The sequence below is a fragment of the Podarcis cretensis genome, assembly GCF_951804945.1.
Source record: "Podarcis cretensis genome assembly, chromosome: 3".
Lineage (NCBI taxonomy): Eukaryota > Metazoa > Chordata > Lepidosauria > Squamata > Lacertidae > Podarcis > Podarcis cretensis.
Genome location: NC_137172.1, coordinates 124,835,686 through 124,861,918, shown reverse-complemented (window position 1 = coordinate 124,861,918; position 26,233 = coordinate 124,835,686). Strand labels below are relative to the sequence as shown.

General features: G+C 44.8%; 3 protein-coding genes across 6 annotated transcripts in view; all 3 read left to right on the top strand.

The window, feature by feature from the left end:
• Nucleotides 1–7,017, top strand: part of CYP39A1 (cytochrome P450 family 39 subfamily A member 1) — a 65,009-nt gene extending 57,992 nt beyond the window's left edge. For 2 of the 3 annotated variants that reach the window (XM_079969938.1, XM_079969936.1), the window contains 2 exons: nt 3,950–4,121; nt 6,693–7,017. In XM_079969938.1, the coding sequence (XP_079826064.1) occupies nt 3,950–4,121; nt 6,693–6,853 (333 nt within the window). In that variant the 3' untranslated portion in view covers nt 6,854–7,017. The remainder of the gene's footprint in view (nt 1–3,949; nt 4,122–6,692) is intronic. The other variant, XR_013837020.1, reaches the window with a different exon arrangement.
• A 7,466-nt stretch (nt 7,018–14,483) lies between these two features.
• ENPP5 (ectonucleotide pyrophosphatase/phosphodiesterase family member 5) lies at nt 14,484–21,748 on the top strand (the record flags this gene model as incomplete). The annotated part of the gene is given in 4 exon segments (XM_079970843.1): nt 14,484–14,538; nt 17,953–18,096; nt 21,263–21,370; nt 21,373–21,748. Coding segments are annotated over 4 exon segments (582 nt in total). The 3' UTR covers nt 21,648–21,748.
• The window catches only part of CLIC5 (chloride intracellular channel 5), a 73,501-nt gene continuing 61,786 nt past the window's right edge, over nt 14,519–26,233 (top strand). The window contains exon 1 of one of the 2 annotated variants that reach the window (XM_079970022.1): nt 14,519–14,538. Coding sequence is in view for 1 of the 2 variants with exons in the window: in XM_079970020.1 (XP_079826146.1) it covers nt 25,030–25,494 (465 nt within the window). In the remaining variant the exon portion in view is untranslated. Of the gene's footprint in view, nt 14,539–24,942; nt 25,495–26,233 lie in introns of those variants that run through there. The other variant, XM_079970020.1, reaches the window with a different exon arrangement.

The window sequence follows — 26,233 nt, the reverse complement described above, 5'->3', positions numbered from 1 at the left end:
TCCTGATCAAATTTGCAGATGACACTAAACTGGGAGGGGTGGCTAACACCCCAGAGGACAGGATCACACTTCAAAACGACCTTGACAGATTAGAGAACTGGGCCAAAACAAACAAGATGAACTTTAACAGGGAGAAATGTAAAGTATTGCACTTGGGCAAAAAAAATGAGAGGCACAAATACAAGATGGGGGACACCTGGCTTGAGAGCAGTACATGTGAAAAGGATCTAGGAGTCTTGGTTGACCACAAACTTGACATGAGCCAACAGTGTGACGCGGCAGCCAAAAAAGCCAATGCAATTCTGGGCTGCATCAATGGGAGTATAGCATCTAGATCAAGGGAAGTAATAGTGCCACTGTATTCTGCTCTGGTCAGACCTCACCTGGAGTACTGTGTCCAGTTCTGGGCACCACAGTTCAAGAAGGACACTGACAAACTGGAACGTGTCCAGAGGAGGGCAACCAAAATGGTCAAAGGCCTGGAAACGATGCCTTATGAGGAACGGCTAAGGGAGCTGGGCATGTTTAGCCTGGAGAAGAGGAGGTTAAGGGGTGATATGATAGCCATGTTCAAATATATAAAAGGATGTCACATAGAGGAGGGAGAAAGGTTGTTTTCTGCTGCTCCAGAGAAGCGGACATGGAGCAATGGTTCCAATCTACAAGAAAGAAGATTCCACCTAAACATCAGGGAGAACTTCCTGACAGTAAGAGCTGTTTGACAGTGGAATTTGCTGCCCAGGAGTGTGGTGGAGTCTCCTTCTTTGGAGGTCTTTAAGCAGAGGCTTGACAACCATATGTCAGGAGTGCTCTGATGGTGTTTCCTGCTTGGCAGGGGGTTGCACTCGATGGCCCTTGTGGTCTCTTCCAACTCTATGATTCTATGATTCTAAGTGGGATTTGGCCACACACTGGGAAATTCAGACAGTGCTGGATTTAGGGAGATGCAGGGGGTTCCCCTGCACAGAGCACTAAGATGAGGGGACCACAAAATTGAGAAGATCCATTTGGGGGCACCAAACTTTGGCCTGGCACAGGGTGCCAGATTACGAAAGGAATTAGTACAGTCAGTGGCGTAGCATGGGGGGTGCAGGGGGGGCCAGCCGCACCGGGCGCAACATTTGGGGGGCGCGCGCTCGCACTCGCAGCTCTCTGCCCCTACCTGGCTCACTCACTCTCTCTCACTGCAGTGCTGGCTGTGCGAATCCGATCCGAGCTGCGGGGTCGCCGCCCACTGTGGAGGGGGAGGGTGCCAGGCGTGCGTTGCGGAGCGGAGCGGAGAGAGAGCGAGGGAGGGACTATCTGGGGGAGGGACAGTGCAGCGGCCGCCCAGCGCAGCGCTGAGCGCGGGAGAGAACCACATCCGACCAGCCCAGGCAGCAGCAAGAAGAAGCTGGCAGCGGCGGCAGGTTAGGGGTTAGGGGCGCAAACTACTTGCCTTGCCCCGGATTAGGGGGCGCAAATTACTTGCCTTGCCTCGGGTTAGGGGGCGCAAATTACTTGCCTTGCCCCGGGTGCTGACAACCCATGCTACGCCGCTGAGTACAGTCCACCCCTTCTTCAGGCTGTGCAATTAAAGTTGATTTGGAGCTCTTGTGAAGCAAACTCAATAAGGAAAATGATGGAAGGATGCACTGGGAAGCAAGGATTAATACTCGCTTGAAGCAAAAATTCCTAACCACTCCACAAACTAATGAGAATGAATGTGAAATGAATTTGGATAAAAAGCATGAGAGGGTAGGTTTGCTAAGATGCAAAGCAAAGCAAAACAGAACAAAACAAAAATGCCACCACCCAAAGCTGGGTAGTTTGGACCAAGACAATCAGTGCATTATTTGGTTGAGTGGTCTATGTTCCTCTCACCAGCAAAACATGGTTTCTCAGTAGATAATGGTTGAGTTTCAAGACATCTGGCATGATGCTGCAGCTTCTCATATAGCAAAGAACTAATTCCAGCCTTCCTAGTGTACTTAACCTGTGTAAAGACTTTACAAATATTTAGTCCCTTGATAATACACTACATATTGTTTATGTTACATGTTTTTTTGAGCTGGTATGTAGTCTGTGGATGAGCTCATATGTTTTAGTTACGTTTGTTTCATGCTGCGCAATAGTAGATTGGCAACAGAGTCTCATATAATCTGTGAGGGTCATGGTGTGTGTGCGCGCGCACACATGCAACCTTATTCTTTCACATTCTACCCCTGACAACCAATTTGAATATGAACATGTGAGACCACACATAATCAGGTCAAGGAATTGGCTACACTCACTTACCCAGCAGCAGGCCCTGTTGGATTCAGTAGGCCTTAGTTCTGAGTAGGCATGTTTTGGGTTGCATCCTTAAGATTGCGCTCCATTGAACTTGGCATGCATGTATAAGATTGCTCTCTGTATTCACCTTTGAACAACTGAAACTTGCAGGTTTCCTGTGAAAGTGCAGTGCACAGCGTTGCTGGGTGCTTGCTTGGGGTGCTGAATGGAATGTTTAGCACAAGCATATTGAATCACACCTAGAATATTCTATTGGTGTTTTAATAAATTTTGACTTGCAGAAATGAAGTCTTAGAACAATATGAAGCTGCTTTTTCATATACACCTTATTCAGATTTTGTTCCATAGAAAAACAACATCAACAATAACAGCCAAGAGTGATGAGGTACATATTTTTGCTTATGTTGTAAATTAACTGGTATCCATGTTAATCATAATGTTTTTCATTACATTCCAAGTATTTTGAAGAGTTCAAGAGTGTAAGTAGTAAGGCTGCAGGAGTATAGTCATTGCAGTTCATGATGTAGAAACTCTCTACATAAGATTTAAACATAATGTAGCTGTATAACTGAGGTAAATAAAGTGCACTATTGCATAAATGTCTTCAAGATCTTATAAGTAATTCTTATTTAAAGAAAGGATTTTAAAAATCCCTTTAATCCCTACTAAGAAGGTTTAATTTTCTCTATAGTAGATTCAAGCATGCACACCTATCTTTTAATAAATATTTCACCTCCAAAGCCTTGAAAAATATTTATTAAATGAACATTTAATACACAGAAACCTTGACACAACTGGGGGTGATGGTTAAACTTATAGTTAAACACACAACCCAGTGACTGCTAGAAGTCTACCACCTATTTCCCATCTCTTCAGATACCAACCATAACAGAAATCTTTTTAACCATGATTCATCTCTGGTGGAGAACCGTTTTGGTGCAGGGAGTGCACCAAAAGTGCACCAAGGGAGCGCAAGTGTTGGATCGTACTGCTTTCAGTCAATGTTCATTATTGTGCTTTACATTTCTATGTTTATATTGTACTGTTTTATTTTTCACGTTGTAAACGGTTCATGGGCATATTGGCTGAAGAGAGAGGGAAAGAAATAATAAGTGAATTATTTTATCATTTATTATTATGAAATTACTCTTGTATAATGTTATGCTGACTTAACTAGAATCATATGTCAGTGTATCTTCAAGACCACAGTAGGACTTAATCTTGATCCAATACCTTCCAGCTGCCATAACTGGAGTATAGGATAACCAAAGAAAATCCTAGGCTCCTGTTTGCATTCAGGACAGAGACAGGGGGAAATGATGGGCAGATAAGGGAGGTGTCTGGAAGGGATCAGACATGTAGAAAGAAGTAAAAAAGGACAGTGGGACAAACTGGACAACATCTCACTACTACATTTCTCAGCTTCCAGAGAGACTTATCCCAAAATGTGGGGTTTCCATTCCTCCCCCCCCCCCCACATTTTATGCAATGAACTTCTGAAAAGTGGCTCCACTTAATGGTCATTGGGTGCCAACAAACTCAGTTGGTAGCAGCCCAGCAAAATTCAATATCAATGATATTCTGAAAATGGCAGTATATACTGCATTGCTAGCACATATTGCCAAAGCGCTGTCTTCTCTTCTTTAGTGAGACTCTTTCTTTCATCCATGTAAAGGTCCGGAGTTCTGAGATCGAAGGGGACAAACTGCATTTGGCTCCACCCCAGCCATCAAAGCAGTTTCTTATCTCTCCTCCAGCCTCTCCTCCTGTAGGTTGGCACCCAATGAACGATGCAACACCTGCTGCTAACTATGACCTCCTTTATGCAGTTTCTAAATGGGAATCAGGTAGGTATTCTGAAATTTCAGGTATTTGAGTTTAAGAAGAGAAGATGAACTGAGCCAATAGAGACATGAATACCTAAATTCTATCGTTAAGTTCACCAAAGTTCTCTTTTTAATCACTTGTGTGCAAATCTTGGGTAGGTATTGTAATAAATCTATATGGATAGCTTCAGTTTCAGCTTGAGGACATTTTCTGTGTGCTCCAAGGACATGAGTTTTCCTACTTCTTGTTCTGAGAGTAGTTCTGAAACTGAAACATGTACAGCATCACAGAACTTAATACTTGCATTTCATGAGTTTTTCTTATCTAAATGAAAAACGTGATGTATGGTTGCATGCTGCAGTTTTCAAGAGAAGTAACCACTGACCGTATTTCTCCATGAGACCTCGACTTGGTCTGAGATCTATAGCATTTCTACATATATCCAGGGGCGCCGACTTATAAAAAATATTGGGGGGGGGGGGCGGGGGCCCATACCGACTTATAAAAAATATTGGGGGGCCCCAAGACCTCCAAACCGCTGCTGCTGGGGGAACGAAAGGGGCGAGCCCCGGGCTGCCCCGACCTTAAGTGAACCTGTGAGGGCCTGCCCTTTGCGGCAGCCGATTGGCTGCCGCCGTGGGCGGTGAATATTAATGAACTAGGGGGAATCCCCGCTTCTCGCGGGGCTGACGCCAGCCCCGTGAGATTGTTGATGGATCAAGAGCCCGCAACCCCACCCCCTCTCTAGATCGGGAGTGGCTTTGTTTTAACTCATTACTGAATGTATTTTAAAAGGTAACTATCGTCAAACAAGGAAAATAAAAAATACCAACATAATTTTGTGATTTTACAAAGCATAATATAACTAATAATTTTCTTAAATTATTGGGGGGGCGGAGCCCCCCCAAACGAATTTTTGAGGGGGCTCGGGCCCCCTCAGGCCCCATGGAGTCTGCGCCTATGCCTATATCCACATTTTTTCACAACCAAGGACAACTAGAAAGGTGGCTTAAAAACCCCCAAAAGCTCAGGTTTTGAGGCACCATGTTCTGTACTCTGTTGCATGGCATGATTGTGACTAGAACTGCCAGCAGGATCTTTTATGATTAGCTGTGCCTCTTCTGGAATCCTTCCATGCACCCACACAAATAAATGGAGCAATGCAACCATGCTAAACACCTTCAGCAAGCAGCCCAGTGATCTATGTATAAGATCAGCTCATGGCTGCTGTCTGAATAACCACTGGAGAAGTTGAGGAGATGGGCTGTTGTGTTCTGGAGGAGGGCACAATTCTTTCTGCTAAGAAACATCTGGCCACCTTTCTTCCCATCTACTGTATTCTATGACATATCCTCAAATAGATAGGTGTTTGTGTGCTTAATTAACAACTAAGAGGATGTGATGGCCAGGTAATGAACCAACTTGCAGAGCAATCCTAACCCTTTCTATTTAGAAGTTAAGTCCTGTTGAATTCATTGGGGCTTTCTCTCAGGTAAATAGGGATAGGATTACAACTGTTAAAACAAAATGAATCTCAGTATAAAGGTACTGTATCTTGGGGGTAGACAACTATGTCGAAAGACTCAAACAATTTGCTGTGCGTGTGTGGACCTTTGTTGCAGAGCAAAAGGCAATGACCACCAAGGCCTTGGAGCTGACCAACAGTTATCTCAAATCAACTGATGCCTGCAGGCAAATAAGCACTTGTAATTTCTCCCTTTGTATTTTATCTTGTCAACAAGCCCATTAATGTTTTATTACACATGAATTAGTAGATCGGAATCCCAAGATATTCTTTAATTTCCAATTTAATATAGGCACTGCGATAAAACTCATCAGGAGGATAGATTTATAGACACTGTCGGCAAAGCTTGCTAATCAAGTTTCCTCCCATCTGCTACACTGAGAGCTGCCTCTTTCTTTTTCTGTTTGGGAATGATCTCTGCTTGTGCAGAAAGTCATACGATAAAGTACAAAGGGCAACCTAGTATTGCGCAGCAGGTACACAGAGCAGGCATCTCTCGTGTTGCCCAAGCGCACTCTCTCTTCTAAAGACTTTTACAGTGAAGGAGAAAACGCACGTACGTGGAACAGCACAAAGGCCACTTGAACTGGTTGCCAGTTTACAGTCAAATATGGTAGGCACATTCGTGCAAAATGCTCCTCCACAAACTAAACAATCACACACTGCCCCCTGGGGAGAGGTTAGGCAACGGCATGTTCAATTACAGTTTGTGTCCCAAATGGGATACTTAAACAATAGTGGCATCATGAAGGTCTTGAGTCAATGTCCAAAATCCATTCATGCCATTTTTGCATTTATATCCTACCTTTTCATTTGATTCTCACCCTCCTCATTTAATTCCCACAACAACCCTGTGAGGTGGGTTAGGCTGAGAGGCAGTGACTGATCCAAGGTCACACAATGAGCTCCATGGCTCAGTGGGGATTTGAACCCTGGTCTCCTAGGTCTTATTCCAACACTGTAACCGTGACGCCCCTCTTGACTGTCCAGTTGAGCAGTAATGTATTCTAGTGGGGCTCTATGATGCTAAATAGCATTTAGTCTAAATGTTTGTCTTTGCTTGCAGGTGAGAAATACGAGCTGCACGCAGGTACAGAGTCCACCCCAAGTGTCGTGGTGCATGTCTGTGACACGGATGCAGCAGAAGAGGGAGACCCAAACAATTCACCCAAGCCCAAAATTGTTCAAACTCGACGTCCTGATGTGCCATCTTGTGTGTCTAACTGATTTTCTCCAACAAGAGCACCTCTTTTTCATTCCACTTCTGTAGTCTTCCCATGCATTTTAATTTCTATTGGCTCTGTTTGTCTGGAAAAAATATATTGTGTGTTTCTGGATATTTACCTTATTGGAATACACTCTTTGCTGCAATGAAATCTTACCAAAGAGTATATGTTGTTGTTGTTGTTGTTGTTTGTGGGGGTCTACAGTAATCATATTGCACATCACACAGAACAATTGGCATGGGTCAGATAATGCAAGGCTGGTAAGTTAAGTTGACTAGGCAATATTTCATTGCTCACTTGAATGTCAAGCATTGTTCAATGAACAGTACCAGTGATTTGCAATTCAGGATCCACAAGTTAGTCTTCCAAGTAAGCTTCCTTTTCAAACAGGATCCCCATATGCCCTGCTTAACTACGCAGCTTAAGTTGACTTACAGAAGCCATATGCACGGCTTATGTTGACTTACAGAAGGCAATGGCTTGGCAGCCTTTGCGGAGCAGGGAACAAGTTACATTCAACACTATCTAATCATTTCCCCTTCCGATATATCTAGTCCTATCTAAACCTTCAGTTTTGGGTCTAAGATGGGAGGTGCCTCCACGCAGTGAAAGAACACGAAAGGATGCTATTAGAGGCAACAAAGCTTCCTTTAGGAAAACGGAAGTCTTGTCCAAATGAGAACAAAAGAACTGCAGGTAATTGCAGAGAATAAGAGATGCAACAGTAACAAGGACAAAAATCTGAGAAGCACAACGCTAAAAATATTAAGATCAACAGTAAAACAAAAAACAAAACAAAAAACTTTAGATAAATTAGAAGCAGGAAACTAGCTGGACCTTTGGGTGACAAAAGCGTGCTAAGGGACAAAAAGGAGATTAATAATGTACTTATTTGTTTATACAAATATTTAAAGACCACACCTTCATATGAAATATCAAATACAACCAAACATCAAATACCGTAAAAACTAGAAAATAATTATAAAAATGACTGACTTCTTGAAAAAGTTTAAACAACTTAATAATTTGCTCTTTTGGCATAAAAATCTTTAAGAGATGCCTGAAAGCTAGCAGCTAAAATGGCCTGCAGAATCTCTGCTGGAAGAGTATTCCACAACATGGGACCATAGAACCAAAGAATTGTGGAGTTGGAAGGGATCCCAGGGGTTGTCTAGTCCAACACTCCTGCAATTCAGGGACACTAAAAATGCTCTACTTTTAGTTGAAGCCAATTGAGCTTCTGAGTCGCGGGGGGTGGCGGGTGGAATGAGAGCACTGATTTCAGTGACTTAGCTGGGATGTATGAGCTCAGCTGGCCCTTAAGGTAGGGTCACCAGACGTCCCCGTTTCCCGGGGACAGTCCCCAGATTTGCGAATAAGTCCTCGGACAAATTCCATCCCCAGAATGTCCCTGGATTTCATCAAATGTCCCTGGGAAATGCAGCAGCAGCAGTCTCAGCAGCCCAGAGCAGTTGGCTCTTGCTGGCTTCAGGAGCTGCTCAGAAGTCCCCATATGATGGTGATGCAGGGGCTCTAAGATGCAGCTTCCAGGCTGCCTCCACCTTCCCTGACGCCAGCAACTCAGCTGTGAAGAGAGGCTTCATGCTGCCTATCGGAGCAGCCTCCCAACTCCTCCTTGTGTGCAAGCAGGAGTGGGGCGGGGATCTCAGCTGTGAAGGGAGGCTTCACACTGTCTATCAGAGCTTGCGTGCAAGAAAAAAGATTCCACCTAAACATTCGGAAGAACTTCCTGACAGTAAGAGCTGTTTGACAGTGGAATTTGCTGCCAAGGAGTGTGGTGGAGTCTCCTTCTTTGGAGGTCTTTAAGCAGAGGCTTGACAACCATATGTCAGGAGTGCTCTGATGGTGTTTCCTGCTTGGCAGGGGGTTGGACTCGATGGCCCTTGTGGTCTCTTCCAACTCTATGATTCTATGATTCTATGAGGAGGGGGCAGGGATCTCTCAGGAAACGGGAAGCCTCCCTTCCCAGCTGAGGGATCCCCACCCCCTCCTGCTTGCACGCAGGTAGGAATGGGATTGGGGCTGCTCTGATGGGAAGGGAGGCATTGGGCTGCTGAGCCTTGCTGCCGCTCTCGGCCCTCCTTCTCCGCCTTCCACGCCTGACCTACCGCACCGCTTCCCCACCACCACCAAAGAACCAACAACTCAGGGGCTGCCCAGGCTCACGGAGAAAGGAGATAGAAGCCTCGGAGGAAGGCTCTGTGATCCTCATAAATACAATCCATTCTTGATAAAACCCCTTATACTACAGCTACAATGATTAACTTCAGTTCGCATTAACACATATAGTAATTTGTAAATTCACAAATGAAGTTCTCCTATCTTCTTCCTGTATGAGGTTTTAATTTCCATCAATTGTTCCTTTGCTCTTTTATCAAATATTATGTCCCCATTAATTATTCCTGATCTCATCTGTTGCTTCAGAGTTACTCTGGAGAGGTCTCTCTCTTTGTTCTCAACTTTTCTGATGCAGCTGTAAAATTCCACTTTCAATTTCAAACAGGGAGTCACCCAGCTTCCTGCCAAAGTCCTTGCAGGCCTCCAAGTTCTCCTCTCCACATCCATTCAAAGCAATTAATTATAATTATTCGTAGCAGAATGATATGGTGCCACGCCAGAGCCCCAGCAAGTCCAGTCCCTCCTCCCCTCAATGAGGGGGTAAGTGAAAGAATTAACTCTGCAGAGGCTCCAAGCCCTTTTTGTAATTATTCCAAACATTAATTTTTCACTCACACAGTCCCATTTGTCATTGTGATCCATATTAGTACTCCCATCTCTTTTCTTCTTCATTAGGTTTAAAGAACAATTTTTTTGGCATTGTCAGGCATTCTTAGGGGTGCGGTGTGCTGAGTCATTGATGTAACAAAAGATTTATAATGAAGCAATTGCCCCCCCCCCAACACATACCTTCTTTTTGGCTTGAATGAAGTCATATTTCCAATTTAAATCTGGGCAGCCTTGTAACTGTTTCAATTTGGCAGTCCCTAATCTTGTCCTGTCATTACCAACACGTTTCTGTGCATTAATTCTAATTAATCCTTTAATGAACAGAAGCACCACTGCTCTCAATGGCAACATTGGGGGGTTACCGAGAGGCGAAGTGCTTTGCACCCAGCGTCTCCCTGGTTCCCACCTCCATGTAGGAGCAAAAGCCGGGTACTGAGACAATCTGTGAGTGTAGCTCACTCCCCCCAGGCTCTGGGGGGGGGGGGAGTTTACAAATATATTTACCCTCTTTCATCTTTGTTTATTGCTTCATCAACAGTCTATGCTGTCGTGGGAGCTGTGCCATTAAGGCAACCGGAAACTGGAAGCCCAGCCTGCCTGCGAATTCTGCATCCTTACTGCAGGAGATAAAGGTCAGATTCCTATGCCAGAACTACGGTAACTTTCTCAGAGACAAAGTTCTAGGCCTTGTTGACAAATTAATGAATTTCTAGACGCATATGGCATCCAACTGAGAGTTCCTAAAAAACTGAATGTGAAATTGCTGATCTTCTAAGAAAAACATGTGACTTATTCCTAGCAACAACCACCATACCTGAGGACTAGGAAGTAGCTAATGTAACACCATTTTTTAAAGGGGGCTGTTACCAGAATTTTTATAAAGGTTAGGGGGGGAGGTTGTTTCCAGTTGAATGGGACACTGCACCCCCAGACCATCCCCCCAAACCAACACCATTCAATATTGTAAATATCCCCATAAAACCCACCAGTTTTGCCACATTGTATCTTGTTCAAAGTTACATGGTATTCATCTTCCCTTGTGCAGCAAAACACCATCCCAGCTTCATTTTACTCAGGGAACAAAGGACTGCCAAAGGGGGGACTTGGGAAAACTGGTGAAGACAGCCCTAATCCCTGCAACTTGGGATCCTGTACACAGCAGTCTCTTGCAGAAGAGACAATCACTGGCATCCAGGCAGATGGGTGCCAGACGGGTAGCCAGCACACGGACAATAGCAAACCATCCAAGAACGGACTGTGCTTTCGGTCAGGACAAAGAGGTGTGATTACCTGACTGGGAAAACCAGGAACTTTTAAATATTTCCTTTGTATCACTTGATGGGTGCAAGATAGAGGGCAAGGGAGGGTTGGGGGCAAAACCTGATAAATTGATTTCTGCCAGAGACCTCTCCCTCATACATACATACCCCATATGTACGATGTATCTATGATGTGTGCATGATGCGTCACCAAAGATGTTTATGGGGAAAAGGGAAAATTTATAAGAGAAGGAGCCATTCTTTCTTCAGGACTACTTCCTGCTTCTTCTATGGGGTGGGTGGAAGTCCTGTTGCAACAGTCTTGAATAAAGATCAGGCCTACTGGCTGCTCTTTTGCTCCTATATTCCTGGCTGGTGTCTTTGTTTGGCAATCCAAGTGAGCCCAAGGATTTTCCTTTAACAGGGTGCAGGGAATTACAGGCTTCACATCTGTTCTGGGGAAAGCAGTGGAAAGTGCTATAAAATATATGAGGGCTGATCACATGAAAGAACAAGTTTTGCAGAAGAAGAATCAGCATGGCTTTTGCAAAGGAATGTCCTGGTTAGCTAACCATTCTATGAGAGCACCAACAAGGATGATGTAAACAGGTGATCCAGTTTACATGGTGGGCTTCGATTGTCAAAATAGTTTTTGACCATGGCTATGAACACATAGGGACGCGGGTGGCGCTGTGGGTTAAACCACAGAGCCTAGGACTTGCTGATCAGAAGAAGAGAAGAGTAGAAGAGTTTGGATTTGATATCCCGCTTTAGCACTACCCGAAGGAGTCTCAAAGCGGCTCACATTCCCCTTTCCCTTCCTCCCCCACAACAAACACTCTGTGGGGTGCGTGGGGCTGAGAGACTTCAGAGAAGTGTGACTGGCCCAAGGTCACCCAGCAGCTGCATGGGGAGGAGCAGAGACGCGAACCCGGTTCACCAGATTACAAATCTACCGCTCTTAACCACTACACCGCACTGACTCTCAGAAGGTCAGAAGCTCAGAAGGTCAGAAGGTCGGTGGTTCAAATCCCCACGATGGGGTGAGCTCCCGTTGCTCGGTTCCTGCTCCTGCCCACCTAGCAGTTTGAAAGCACATCAAAGTGCAAGTAGATAAATAGGTACCACTCCAGCGGGAAGGTAAATGGCATTTCCATGCGCTGCTCTGGTTCGCCAGAAGCGTCTTAGTCATGCTGGCCACATGACCCGGAAGCTGTACGCCGGCTCCCTCGGCCAATAAAGCGAGATGAGCGCCGCAACCCCCGAGTCGGCCATGACTGGACGTAACAGTCCAGGGGTCCCTTTACCTTTACCTTTTATGAACACATGAGCATTTCCAATTGGATTATGTCTCAGTGTTTCCTGTCCACACTAGTAGGCAGCACTTGGTGCATCCTCACCGCTGTCTCTCACCTCTGCAAGGACCTCCCTACCCTCCCCACACCGTAGGGACCTGAGGTCCACGTGTGTGAGAGGTATTTGTTTACATGTGTCCTAGGCCATTTTTAAAAGGAAGCTTTGAGATAACATGTTTTCTGATATACCAGACTTGCACCAAACAGTGGGTTACCTAAAACAGGTGTGTGGTGCCTGGCACTATCACTAGCCCTGGAAACAGCAGGCCAGGGTGGCCATGGGCACGGCCTTCTTTACTAAATTGCTTATTCAAAATAACAGGTGATTAAGCTGAGTTTCTGGCAGTTGTTGTGTCTCCATATTCCTTGAAGATGTGCTCTTGTTTCTTAATATGCTTTACAACTGGCATGTCCAACTTGGAGTAGGCTGTGATCTACTATCCAATATCAAAAACTGACAGTGATCTACCACCCTCAAAAGTCATTTAAGTTTATTAAATAAAAAAATAAATGGATCTTTATTTCACAGATACAGTAGTTATGTTTGGATATCATCATGACAGATCCAAATAGTTATTAGATGGACAAGTAACTAAACAAGTGAGAAAAGTGAAACTATATTTTTATATTAGTTTACACAGATTTGAGGAGCCAGTCAGAGTGCCCCAGGCTTCTCCATCTTTCTAATACTGTTCCTTTAAATCGCAGTTGACTTTGGGTCAGCACCCCCATCCCTCCCCCCCCCTCTTTCCCCAGCTGTTGCATTAAAGCCTTTCCCTCCCTCAAACTCATGGAGCACTACGGGGGGGCGGGGGGGGCTTTTCCCATGGGTTTTGTTCTTTGCCTTCCTCACTGCTTGTGGAGGGGGGGCGCTCTCCTTTCTTACTCGTTTCTTTGCATTTGAATTTGAATTTGAACTAGCGGGTGAGCAAGTGCAGAGCTTTTTGTTTCCTTCCATATTTTTGTACAAATACATTAGTTCTGTACTTCAGTGGAAAAGCAATATTAAAGTTTGGTGGGAGTGACGTTTCTTGTCTACGCTCTACTCCTCATATTATTTTATGCATTCATAATGTTTGTAAGAACGCCTAGGCACTTTGGAAAAATGATCTATACAGGGAATTGTTATGTACTAAAGTTCTCACTCTGGGCCAGCAAGGGGACACTATAGATAGTTTTCACGCAGGTCCACATATGCAAATAAGGGATCGAAAGTGATGTTCAGTGATTGGATAGTTACAGAAAATGGTTACTGTTGCGTTCTAGTGGAGCTCTATATAAGCAGGTTGGCTGAACCCTTCAGTTCAGTTCAGTTCTGGCCTGTGAATAAACAAGAGCTGTTTGAAGAATCGCTGTGTCATCTGATATGCTCACCCACCACTTAATAGGAATGCTGCCCCCCATCCTGCAGCATTAATTCCCTTTTTGTATTGGCCATCCACCACCTTCTCCGCCATAGAGATGGCTGCTGCTTCTTTCTATACAGGAGTCACTGTGCCAGGCAAAAGGAGGCTCTACTAAGGAGGCCGGATTCCGTCGCATGAAGCTAAGAGACAAGATGGGGGGAAAGGTGCCATAAAACACAGCCCCCCCGCCCCCCCCCCGCGAACCTGGGCTGCGGTGACACTTCCATGGGTGTAGCCAGGATTTTTGTGGGGGGGGGGCAGAACCTCAGATTTGTATGCCCATGGACACTTCTGGGGGGGCATAGCACCCAAAATGCCTGAAAGGGCACCCCCGGCCAGGCAGGGGCCCCAGACTCGGAGCTTTCCTTTACAAGAAAGGAAAAAGAGAGGGGCGGGGCAAACTGCCTCCCTCCAGGATGAGACGGGGGGGGGGGCGCCCTGTCTTCTCTGTTCAGCATCCCAGCCTTTGCACGCCTTCAAGACTGGCTGCGAACTTTCCTCCGCTTTCCTCGCTTCCTGGTTTCGCGAGCTTCTCCCGCAGTCAAGCGCGGGACGCGAACTCGGCCAGGCGAAGAGGCGGAGCCCGAGCGGGGGGGGTCCTCCTTCACCGCGCAGGCGCGCTCAGAGGAAAGAGGGGGCCTCCCCCCCCTTCTCGTCCCGGGCGAGGCTCGGGCCCCCAGAGGCCCCGGAGCTTCGCGGGCCGGATCCCGGGCAAGTGGCTGGTCCCGTGTGGCCCTTGCAGGAAAGAGCCGCAGGTGAGGCGGGCGCCTCCGGGATGCCGCTCCGGAGCTGAAGAGAGCAGCCTCGGGGAGGCCAGGCGCGCCCGCGGGCGCCGGAGGACAGAGTCGCGGAACCTGGTCGGGATGGAGACCAGGATGATCAGCCCTTCGCCTGATGCAGCTATTTCACCAGAAGAAGGTACGAGATGACCATGACAGAGCATCAGTATCATTTAAAAACCCGTAAGGAATGATTGGATGCAGCACTTTATCTAGAATTAAAAGAAGACCTCTTAAAATATTGCAGTTGGGCTAGAAGCTTAATAATAATAATTCATTTATAGCTTTTCAAACTGACTTGTTCAGCAGATTACAGGGAAATTATTTAGGAACGTTATAGTAACTAGAGCAGTGTCGGGATATTTCGGTAAGAGCCATAAGTATTACTCGTTTCGAGATTCTCTTCAAAAATCTTAGCAGTGATGTTCATACTTCTGTGGTGACCACAATGAATAAGCAAAACTGAGCCCATACTGACTTGGAAAGTGTGTGCTGCAATTCAGCCACAATCTAGTCCTGCCTTCCCCACCCCAATGTGGCGCCCCAGCAAGGTCTTCTTCTGCCCCACCAGATTTTTTTAAATTAAAAAAAATAATGCAGTTGGTGGGACTCCAGCTCCCCCCCCCTACTTTTCCACTTGGGCCCTGAGGCGTTCTTGGGGAATTGAGGCGGCAGGCAGCTGAAGCCGCTCCAGCACTTTGCTTTGAAGCACGTCCATCTGACTGCAACAAGTGTCCCCGTCCCCTGGCCCCTTGTAAGAAATTTAATAGTGACACTCCCTGGCCCCACCTGTGTTTCATCAGCTTTGCAGAGTGTGGAGGGCAGCTGGTGCCACTGACTTGCTCAGGCTGGGAAAGAAGAGAGCATTTGCCTGTGTCGTCCTTGCAGGATGTGTCGCCTGCAGAAAGCAGCTGGCTCCCTTCCATGAAGATTGCGCACTTGTAATGCACTTTGAGCTCCTTACCTTTCCCAGCCTAAGCATAATCCTAAATTTACCCTAAACCAGGGGTCAGCAACCTTTTTCAGCAGGGAGCCGGTCCACTGCCCCTCAGGCCTTGTGGGGGGCCAGACTTTATTTTGAAAGGGGAAAAAATGAACAAATTCATAGAATCATAGAATCATAGAATCATAGAGTTGGAAGAGACCACAAGGGCCATCGAGTGCAACCCCCTGCCAAGCAGGAAACACCATCAGAGCACTCCTGACATATGGTTGTCAAGCCTCTGCTTAAAGACCTCCAAAGAAGGAGACTCCACCACACTCCTTGGCAGCAAATTCCACTGTCAAACAGCTCTTACGGTCAGGAAGTTCTTCCTAATGTTTAGGTGGAATCTTCTTTCTTGTAGTTTGGAACCATTGCTCCGTGTCCGCTTCTCTGGAGCAGCAGAAAACAACCTTTCTCCCTCCTCTATGTGACATCCTTTTATATATTTGAACATGGCTATCATATCACCCCTTAACCTCCTCTTCTCCAGGCTAAACATGCCCAGCTCCCTTAGCCGTTCCTCATAAGGCATCGTTTCCAGGCCTTGGACCATTTTGGTTGCCCTCCTCTGGACATGTTCCAGTTTGTCCATTTCCTTCTTGAACTGTGGTGCCCAGAACTGGACACAGTACTCCAGGTGAGGTCTGACCAGAGCAGAATACAGTGGCACTATTACTTCCCTTGATCTAGATGCTATACTCCTTTTGATGCAGCCCAGAATTGCATTGGCTTTTTTAGCTGCCGTGTAACACTGTTGGCTCATGTCAAGTTTGTGGTCAACCAAGACTCCTAGATCCTTTTCACATGTACTGCTCTCAAGCCAGGTGTCACCCATCTTGTATTTGTGCCTCTCATTTTTTTTGCCCAAGTGCAATACTTTACATTTCTCCCTGTTAAAGTTCATCTTGTTTGTTTTGGCCCAGTTCTCTAATCTGTCAAGGTCGTTTTGAAGTGTGATCCTGTCCTCTGGGGTGTTAGCCACCCCTCCCAGTTTGGTGTCATCTGCAAATTTGATCAGGATGCCCTTGAGTCCATCATCCAAGTCGTTGATAAAGATGTTGAATAAGACCGGGCCCAAGACAGAACCCTGTGGCACCCCAATAGTCACTTTTCTCCAGGATGAAGAGGAACCATTCCTATGCCCCACAAATAACCCAGAGATACATTTGAAATAAAAGCACACATTCAACTCATGTAAAAACATGCTGATTCCCGGACCATCCGCAGGCTGGATTTAGAAGGCAATTGGGCCAGATCCGGTCCCCGGGCCTTAGTTTGCTTACCCATGCCCTAAACTTAATCTTGAGCATGACTTTCATTTCAAAACAGAAGTAGGGCAGTGCTGGAACACTGTGCATGAAATGGGCCATCTTTTCCAGTCAGTGTTTTGTTTTTTGTTGTAAAGAGAGCACAAGTTTTCTTTCAGTCTGAGTTGGTGACTGAGGAGCAGGTTGACTGCAGCTATATTGGCAGAAATGAAAGTCTGGTGAACATGCTAGGCTTGGTCCCTTTAAAGACCAACTCCGTCTTATCAGATGCCAGAGATTGGTCATGGAAGTGAGTGGTGATGGAGTAATGAAGGGAAAGAAGGTTGCTCTTGGCACCTTCTAGGCACCTGGGGGGGGGCATGGTGAGCTAGTCTTGGCTGGGCTCTGGCACCTGGGAGGATTTCTATACCCCTCCCCCAACTAGCAGCACATCTTCCTCTCGCCCCATGTGTACACTTTATACTGGTTGGGGACCCTTGAACTAGTCCTGAACTAGTACCTGAGAAATACTCACCTGAGGCTTAACTTAACTGGGATACTGGGAGCATGCAACTAGTAATTATATATGGGTGGCCTGGAATTGCATTTAAAGGGCTCTGAACCTATGTGCCAATATGTATGTACACAGAATTTACATGCCCCACAGCGGGGCGGGGAACTGGTGTGACATGTAAATGCGTCATACACACAGGCCTGTGTTTATGTAAAGAACCTTACATATGATGTGTGATTTTTTCTCATCACCTGTCTTGTTTAAATTCAGCTTGAGTTGCGGTTGGTATATCATACCATGAACTGGCCTTACATATTATACTTTATTGTAACACTTTGCTTTATAGCATAAAGCTGTAGCTGCTTAACACTTTATGCATCTGATGAAGTGAGCATTACAGGGGGAAACTGTATAGGTCAACTCAGAAAAAAAGCCACATTGAATTCAGTGGTGTTTACTTCCAGGTAAGTGCATGTAGGATTGAAGACTTGGACTATGAAAGCTCATGCCACAATAGATTAATTGGTCTTTGCAGTGTTACAAGACTATGCACATGTGCTTAATATATTATGATTGCAATGGTTGTCAAGTTAGGCTGCTTAAAATCCTAGTGAAATCTGGGAGTACAGCAAGCAACTGACCACAATCTTGCAGTAGGCAGATTTGTTTATCTATTAGCTACACATTTCTTGACCACCAGCTTCTTCTTTGTGCATGTAAACCAAACAATTTCTCAGGATCCTTCTATTCAAGCCTTCTTTTTGGATTTTATCTGAAGGGAAATTTGCTGAAGTATAAAATGCTTAGCCAATGTTCATCCTCACATGCGTGTCGATAAGAAGGAGGATATCCCAAGTAGACTGCATTACCAACACAGCTGTAGAATTCAACCTATTTTAGCAGTTGCTGATGAAGGATGGGAAATCTTGCAAAACAAATCTGAATTTGTATGTAAGTATTCTTTCAGTCACCTTTGAACCATTCATTAACCTTTGAACCTGCTTTGTTAAAAAAAAAAAAGACACCAAACTCACCATTGAAAACCAGTGTGATTCAATAACTATAGTATGTTGCGCTTAGCCAGAGTTAGGTTATCCCACTTTACCCTACAGTGTTACAAATTGAGGTTGAATCCTGACAAGACAGAAGTACTGTTTTGGGGGGATGGGGTGGGCTGATGTGGACGACTCCCTGATCCTGAATGCGGTAACTGTGCCCCTGAAGAGCCAGGTGCGCAGCTTGGGAGTCATTTTGGACTCACAGCTGTCCATGGAGGCGCAGGTCAATTCATAGAATCATAGAATCATGGAATCATAGAGTTGGAAGAGACCACAAGGGCCATCGAGTCCAACCCCCTGCCAAGCAGGAAACACCATCAGAGCACTCCTGACATATGGTTGTCAAGCCTCTGCTTAAAGACCTCCAAAGAAGGAGACTCCACCACACTCCTTGGCAGCAAATTCCACTGTCAAACAGCTCTTACGGTCAGGAAGTTCTTCCTAATGTTTAGGTGGAATCTTCTTTCTTGTAGTTTGGAACCATTGCTCCGTGTCCGCTTCTCTGGAGCAGCAGAAAACAACCTTTCTCCCTTCTCTATGTGACATCCTTTTATATATTTGAACATGGCTATCATATCACCCCTTAACCTCGTCTTCTCCAGGCTAAACATGCCCAGCTCCCTTAGCCGTTCCTCATAAGGCATTGTTTCCAGGCCTTTGACCATTTTGGTTGCCCTCCTCTGGACACGTTCCAGTTTGTCAGTGTCCTTCTTGAACTGTGGTGCCCAGAACTGGACACAGTACTCCAGGTGAGGTCTGACCAGAGCAGAATACAGTGGCACTATTACTTCCCTTGATCTAGATGCTATACTCCTATTGATGCAGCCCAGAATTGCATTGGCTTTTTTGGCTGCCGCGTCACACTGTTGGCTCATGTGAAGTTTGTGGTCAACCAAGACTCCTAGATCCTTTCCACATATACTGCTCTCAAGCCAGGTGTCCCCCATCTTGTATTTGTGCCTCTCAGAGTGGCTGGGGAGGCCCGGTCAGATGGGCGGGGTATAAGTAAAAAAAAGTTGTTGTCGTTGTTGTTGTTGTTGTTGTTGTTGTTGCTATTATTACTGTGAAGGTAAAGAAATCCTACTCTCAGGCTTCCCATGGACATCTGGTTGTTTTAATTGTTTTAATTAGTGTTTTTATAGTTGTTCTGATATTGTGTGGAGTGCCCTACCTGGGTGGATGGAGCAGCCAAGTAAATTTCGTTGTCCCTGAGAGGGGGCAATGACAATAAAGATTTATTATTATTATTATTATTATTATTATTATTATTAACTAGATCAGCCTTTGGCCTGATCCAGGAGTGGTTCTTTGTAAACAGAGTAAGCATTCTAAAGCATGTTTTACATGGGAAAGTGCTCTAGAAACGATTATAGAAGTAAACTTGGCTGCAAAGTTTTCAAAACCTTTAGTCTTACTGAGACCATTACATACAAGGCAGTTTTCAAATATGGATCACCTGTAAAATGAGAGTAGCTATTTACAATGGTCCAAAAACAAGGAAACTACTTTAGATCTAAGTCTCATGTCTTTCTGCCAGCATACACCTCAATACAGTGGTACCTCGGGTTGCATACGCTTCAGATTACATACGCTTCAGGTTACAGACTCCGCTAACCCAGAAATAGTGCCTCAGGTTAAGAACTTTGCTTCAGGATGAGAACAGAAATTCTGCTCCGGCGGTGCGGCAGCAGCGGGAGGCCCCATTAGCTAAAGTGGTGCTTCATGTTAAGAACGGAACTCCGGAACGAATTAAGTACTTAACCCGAGGTACCACTGTACTACAATTGTTCATCCTTCTATTCCCCTGCTAATAATGTAACATTGCAGTAAATTAATGTTCAGAAATTAACTTTGAGAACATGGGATTCTGACTGCAAATGAGATCTTTGGTTATCAATTTGCTAATGTTTCATTAAAAAAGCAAAGTGCCAAGATACACACCTGGCAGCTATGGTAGTAATTTCCAAATAAGCTCTTAGAAGGTTTCTGTTGCTTCAGGAAGCTTTGCAATGCTTCATAATCTAATAATTCTTAGAAATGTGTTGTCCTCTGTGGAGATCTAGGTAAAATATTGCTTTTGTAGAGAAACCCAACAGTGACATTGTCTGCCTATGGAAATATGTAAATTGGTAAATGTTTCACGTGTATCTTGTGCCATAGGATTTTATCAGTCGTCTTAATCAGTTCAAGCTTAATAGCCACATTAAAGTCCTCATATTGTGCCAGTTCAATAACTCCTAGTCATAGTGATACATAGTGAGTTAGTGTGGTACAGTGGTGCCTCGCAAGACGAAAAGAATCCGTTCCGCGAGTCTCTTCGTCTTGCGGTTTTTTCGTCTTGCGAAGCAAGCACTCTGACAGCTTAGCGGATTAGCGCTATAAGCGGATTAGCGGATCAGCTGATAAGCGGCTTAGCGGCTTAGCGGCTTAGCGGATCAGCTGATAAGCGGCTTAGCGGATCAGCTGATAAGCGGCTTAGCTGCTTAGAAAAAGGGGGGGGAGGAAAAAAAACTCGCAGGAACTCGCAAAACATTTTCGTCTTGCGAAGCAAGCCCATAGGAAATTCGTTTTGCAAAGCACCTCCAAAACGGAAAACCCTTTCGTCTAGCGGGTTTTCCGTCTTGCGAGGCATTTGTCTTGCGGGGCACCACTGTATAGTGGTTAGAATGGTAGACTAGGACGTGTGGAGACCAGGGTTCAAATCCCTCCTCAGCCGTGGAACTCACTGGGGGGCCTGGGCCTGTCACAGTTCTCAGTCTAACCTCCCTCACAGGGTTGTTGTGAGGATAAAGTGGGGAGAAATAGAACCATGTACTTGGTGGGTTATAATAAATAACTAAGTAATAAAATCTTGATGTCTGAGAAGTTTGCCCAAACCTATCTACAGAGGTATATCTGTTATTTCTGATATCTCCGAGGTCATATGACTGCATGTTCCAGCAGTTGTTGTTTTTCTGGGAAAGAGGTCTAAAGAGTCTAATAGTCTCTTGAAACATAGCTGTATACATATGAATGTCAAAAGAGGGCAGTAAATGAGAATTTGTTTGTTCTTTTTCTAGTGAGTAACCACGGATGTGACAATGTGTTACCAGATACGCAGCCTATCTTCTTATCTCATGGGCCTGCCTTTAGAAAGAACCTCACCACGCAAGCTATGAATTCCACAGATTATATCCCCTTTTGTGTCATCTGTTGGATATTACTCCACTGCCCAACAATGGGTCACTTGACAGTGTGAAGGATCTGCTTGTTAGTGCCGTCCCAAAAGAGCCACAACATATAAACTATCAGCAAGAATCCTTTGCCTGTTTTATTGGAGTTTTTCTTGGCAGCATACTCGTCTTTGTCTTTCTTCTAGTGTTCATAAAACATTTAATTCACAGTCACATGCCAGGTCTGTGGGTACAAAATGCTGAAATAATTGAGCCATTGCTTCAGACTTAATGCTTTCTTAAAATAAAGGTATTGTTCATAAGAAGCCTTCTTAGAAATTGTATATGTGTATGAACAAGAGCAATACCATGTGAAATCTCCTGTTCAGCTGGGGTAGACAGCAAAACATTTGTGGGAAGGGTTAAAGTCTTTTATAGAGAAACATGGAAGGCTCAGTCACTGGAAATCTGAGATGGAAATAATCTTAAATGCGCTTTAAGCTTTCAGTCTTCTAACTTAATCAAACAATTAATTTTATAACTTGCAGTTCTGCAAGTTGTAAAAAGTGGAAATCACACGTTGAAATCATGCATGCACGGATTGGTTTAAATTGCTATGTATAAGAATTTTTAGGGGACGCGGGTGGCGCTGTGGGCAAAACCTCAGCGCCTAGGACTTGCCGATCGCATGGTCGGCGGTTCGAATCCCCGCGGCGGGGTGCGCTCCCATCGTTCGGTCCCAGCGCCTGCCAACCTAGCAGTTCAAAAGCACCCCCGGGTGCAAGTAGATAAATAGGTACCGCTTTATAGTGGGACGGTAAACGGCGTTTCCGTGTGCTGCGCTGGTGCTGGCTTGCCAGAGCAGCTTCGTCACGCTGGCCACGTGACCCGGAAGTGTCTGCGGACAGCGCTGGCTCCCGGCCTCTAGAGTGAGATGAGCGCACAACCCTAGAGTCTGTCAAGACTGGCCCGTACGGGCAGGGGTACCTTTACCTTTACTTAAGAATTTTTATTTTAAAAAATTCTCTTACAGAACGCTAAGGGTTGAGCTATGTAGCAATTGCATATGCTTTAATAAGATCTAAATGAAAATAAAGGCAAACTTTATGTTAAGTTATTGAGATGTGATGGCTTAATCTAATATAAGCAGCAAATTTTCCATTTACTGATTCAAAATTACTTTGTCACAATCCTCTTCCTAGTGTATATACAGCAGAGGAACTAGCAGTAGACTCAGCATATACCAGTAGTTAAAATTTCTAGATCTACTCTCTCCTACATGGTCTCTGCGTTAGAGTTCACAAATAGGGGTTTTACTTAATACCTATTATTATACTCTAACTAATTTCCTTCCTGTAAAGCTTGAATGATCATAGAATCATAGAATCATAGAATCATAGAGTTGGAAGAGACCACAAGGGCCATCGAGTCCAACCCCCTGCCAAGCAGGAAACACCATCAGAGCACTCCTGCCATATGGTTGTCAAGCCTCTGCTTAAAGACCTCCAAAGAAGGAGACTCCACCACACTCCTTGGCAGCAAATTCCACTGTCGAACAGCTCTTACTGTCAGGAAGTTCTTCCTAATGTTTAGGTGGAATCTTCTTTCTTGTAGATTGGAACCATTGCTCCGTGTCCGCTTCTCTGGAGCAGCAGAAAACAACCTTTCTCCCTCCTCTATGTGACATCCTTTTATATATTTGAACATGGCTATCATATCACCCCTTAACCTCCTCTTCTCCAGGCTAAACATGCCCAGCTCCCTTAGCCGTTCCTCATAAGGCATCGTTTCCAGGCCTTTGACCATTTTGGTTGCTCTCCTCTGGACACGTTCCAGTTTGTCAGTGTCCTTCTCGAGCTGTGGTGCCCAGAACTGGACACAGTACTCCAGGTGAGGTCTGACCAGAGCAGAATACAGTGGCACTATTACTTCCCTTGATCTAGATGCGATACTCCTATTGATGCAGCCCAGAATTGCTTTGGCTTTTTTAGCTGCCACGTCACACTGTTGGCTCATGTCAAGTTTGTGGTCAACCAAGACTCCTAGATCCTTTTCACATGTACTGCTCTCAAGCCAGGTGTCACCCATCTTGTATTTGTGCTTCTCATTTTTTTTGCCCAAGTGCAATATTCTTAAACAAAGTTATTCCTAAACAAAGTTATTTCCAAGGAAGTGTCTTCTGATAGTTTCCTCTATCTTCAGTGCAAGCTAAAACAAGGAAAAGTGAGTGCCAAATCATATCCATATCAGTTTAAATTTCACAATTTTTTGTGTAAAGCTTTGTATGTACCGGTATATATGTGTGTATATTTAAATGCATTCTAGAGTCTGCTACATTTTGGTTTATGCTGCAGGCTGTCTTTCAGGTTCCAGTTCTGAGCTGCCTAGAGCTTTTTATGTCAAAATGTGAACTATAAATGTGCTTCAGTAGTGCTACTGAAGTCAGTTGGCAGTCAGTTCAGAGCTTTCAACACCTGCATTGTTTGTGAGATGTCCCCAAAAGTGTTCTGCGCCAACTGCAGCTTCTGAGCCAGACCTTAAGGCAGCCTTGTAGAGGGAATTGTGCTGATTTCAGCCATGAAATCACCAATAGTAGCCAGACACGGCCTGTTCAGGGACAGCCATACGGGGAGCCAGCCAAAACTGGTGAAAGGCACTCAGCTGTGGTTTCCACCTGGACTTGCATCAGCATAGTTTACTCAAACTCTACCCACAGTCTACAAGGGGGAGTGCAGTATCATGGAGAACAGTCCCCAGTTCTTAGAAAAGGGAGTAACCCACCAAGGCTCTGTCTTTTCAAGATTCAGGTTTAGCTTATTCACCATCACCGAGTCCACCACTATCCAGGCACCAAAAAGCTGCACAGTCTCTCCCAACTCAGGTGTTACAGAGAAAGCTGTGTGTTATCAAAACATCTCAATTGTGATCCCCCCCCCATCATATGAATGTACCCCAGTCCTAATTGTTTGGGAATGTTTGTAAGAGTCCTCGTGTTTGTCTTACAAACTCGGTTAATGCAGTTTTTCTTGCACACTTGTGGAACACCGTCCCATCAGATGTCAAGGAGATAAAAAACTATGGAACTTTTAGAAGACATCTGAAGGGAGCCCTGTAGTGGGTAGTTTTTAATGTTTGATGTTTTATTATGTACTGGAAGCCACCCAGAGTGGCTGGGTATAAATAAAACTATTATTATCTGAGACTGGTGTGATACTGGGTCCCTACAATGAGATGACAAGGAAATTCATCCTATATCCAGAACAGAAAACAACCCAGCAAACATTTGCTGCTGTTGCTTTCGGTCTTCAAATGGTAAAAGTGTGTGTGTGTTTTGATAGATAAGAGATCAATCCCAACAAAACCAGGTGAAAATAATTACATTTTATTAGTCCTCCCATTTTTACAAAAACCATGGTGTAAAAATAGATCATTAAATTATTTTGAGAAGTGTGTGTAGGTACTTTGAACAGTGCAAGGGTTAAAGGGGAGCAAGTCAGGAGAGTGTTGATTTAAAGCTGTCTGTAAATGATTGCTGGTAATCTGTCACGTGTAACAATACATTCAGAAAGTATACCACAAACATTGCTTACTCTCACTGTTTATCTGTCACGGTTGCCAAGCTAGTTCCAAGTCTCAGAGATCACCAAAGCAGCTGATTTAACTAACTGCCCAGCATGGAAAATGTGGGAAACACAGAGAATGCTAGGCTGTGTGGAATTCCAAATTCAGAGGAAGCAGAAGAAGTTTATGATCAAATCAGTGAAGACCTAGCATGCCTTTCTTTTAAGGCTGTGGCAGACTGCATGGATATGAGAGGTGGAGAGAGCCTGGAAAACAGCTATGTGGATTCTCTGTCATCTCAGTATAGCTGCAGTGGGAAAGAAGAACGAAATTCCTTTCAGAGAGAGATTTTTGCTCTGGAAGGTCAGCAACATCAGGAGGAGATGCAGCTGCTTAGCCCAGCGCAAAGTGACAAAGGGAGCTCCTCGGCAAATAAAGCATCTTCAACCGATCACATTCTAAAGAAGATCCACAGCATGGCCAGAAATGCTCAAAATACCATCAGATTGCCCGGCAATAATAATTCAGAAGAAAACAACTTTCAGGAAGAGGACCTTCAGCTTTTCCTCATCATTAAGGTAGGTTTTTCCTCCAAGTATATACACAATTATGTGAGCACTCTTATCAGCTACAAAATAAAAATGCATTTTCTGTCAGAGTGGCACTGGGAGCTGCCAACATGCCAGTTAGCTAATGAGCACAGTGCATCTCCCAGGAAGCATTCACAAGGCAGGACCCTCAAAACTCTCCAGGCCAGGGCGCATGGCTTTCAGATGTTGGACAGAGCTCACTGGTGGTGGTGTTTTCCCCTTGCTGGGGAACCAGCACCACCCCTTAAGGCTCTGTCACTCTGTCCCTATTAAGTACACAAATGGACAGCAGTGTGACAGGTTGATGCTGTTGTCTTTATTTATTTTACATTTCATGAACAATCCTAGCTTAGGTTCCCCTAATACTTTTTCCTATTAGTAAACACAATAGGCATGCTTTAAAGCTATTTTTTCTGTTAGTATACATTTTCCTTTCAGTAAAGAAGTAAGGGAGCAATCCAAATCAGATCTTAAAACACAGAAACATCATTAAAGTGCAATAGAAACAGCAGTTTAACTATTCTCAAATAAAAGTGGCACAATTGACCTCACTCAGTAGCTTCATATAGTTGTTAAGTAGCATTGGGGACAGAATAGATCCCTGAAGGATCCATAAATCAACTGCCATGGTGGGTGGGGGGGGGTGGGGGGGTCAAACAGAAGTCTCCCAGTGCTACTCTCTAGTACCAGTCTGGTGTACTTCCCTGATAAAACAGGATAGTGAAAG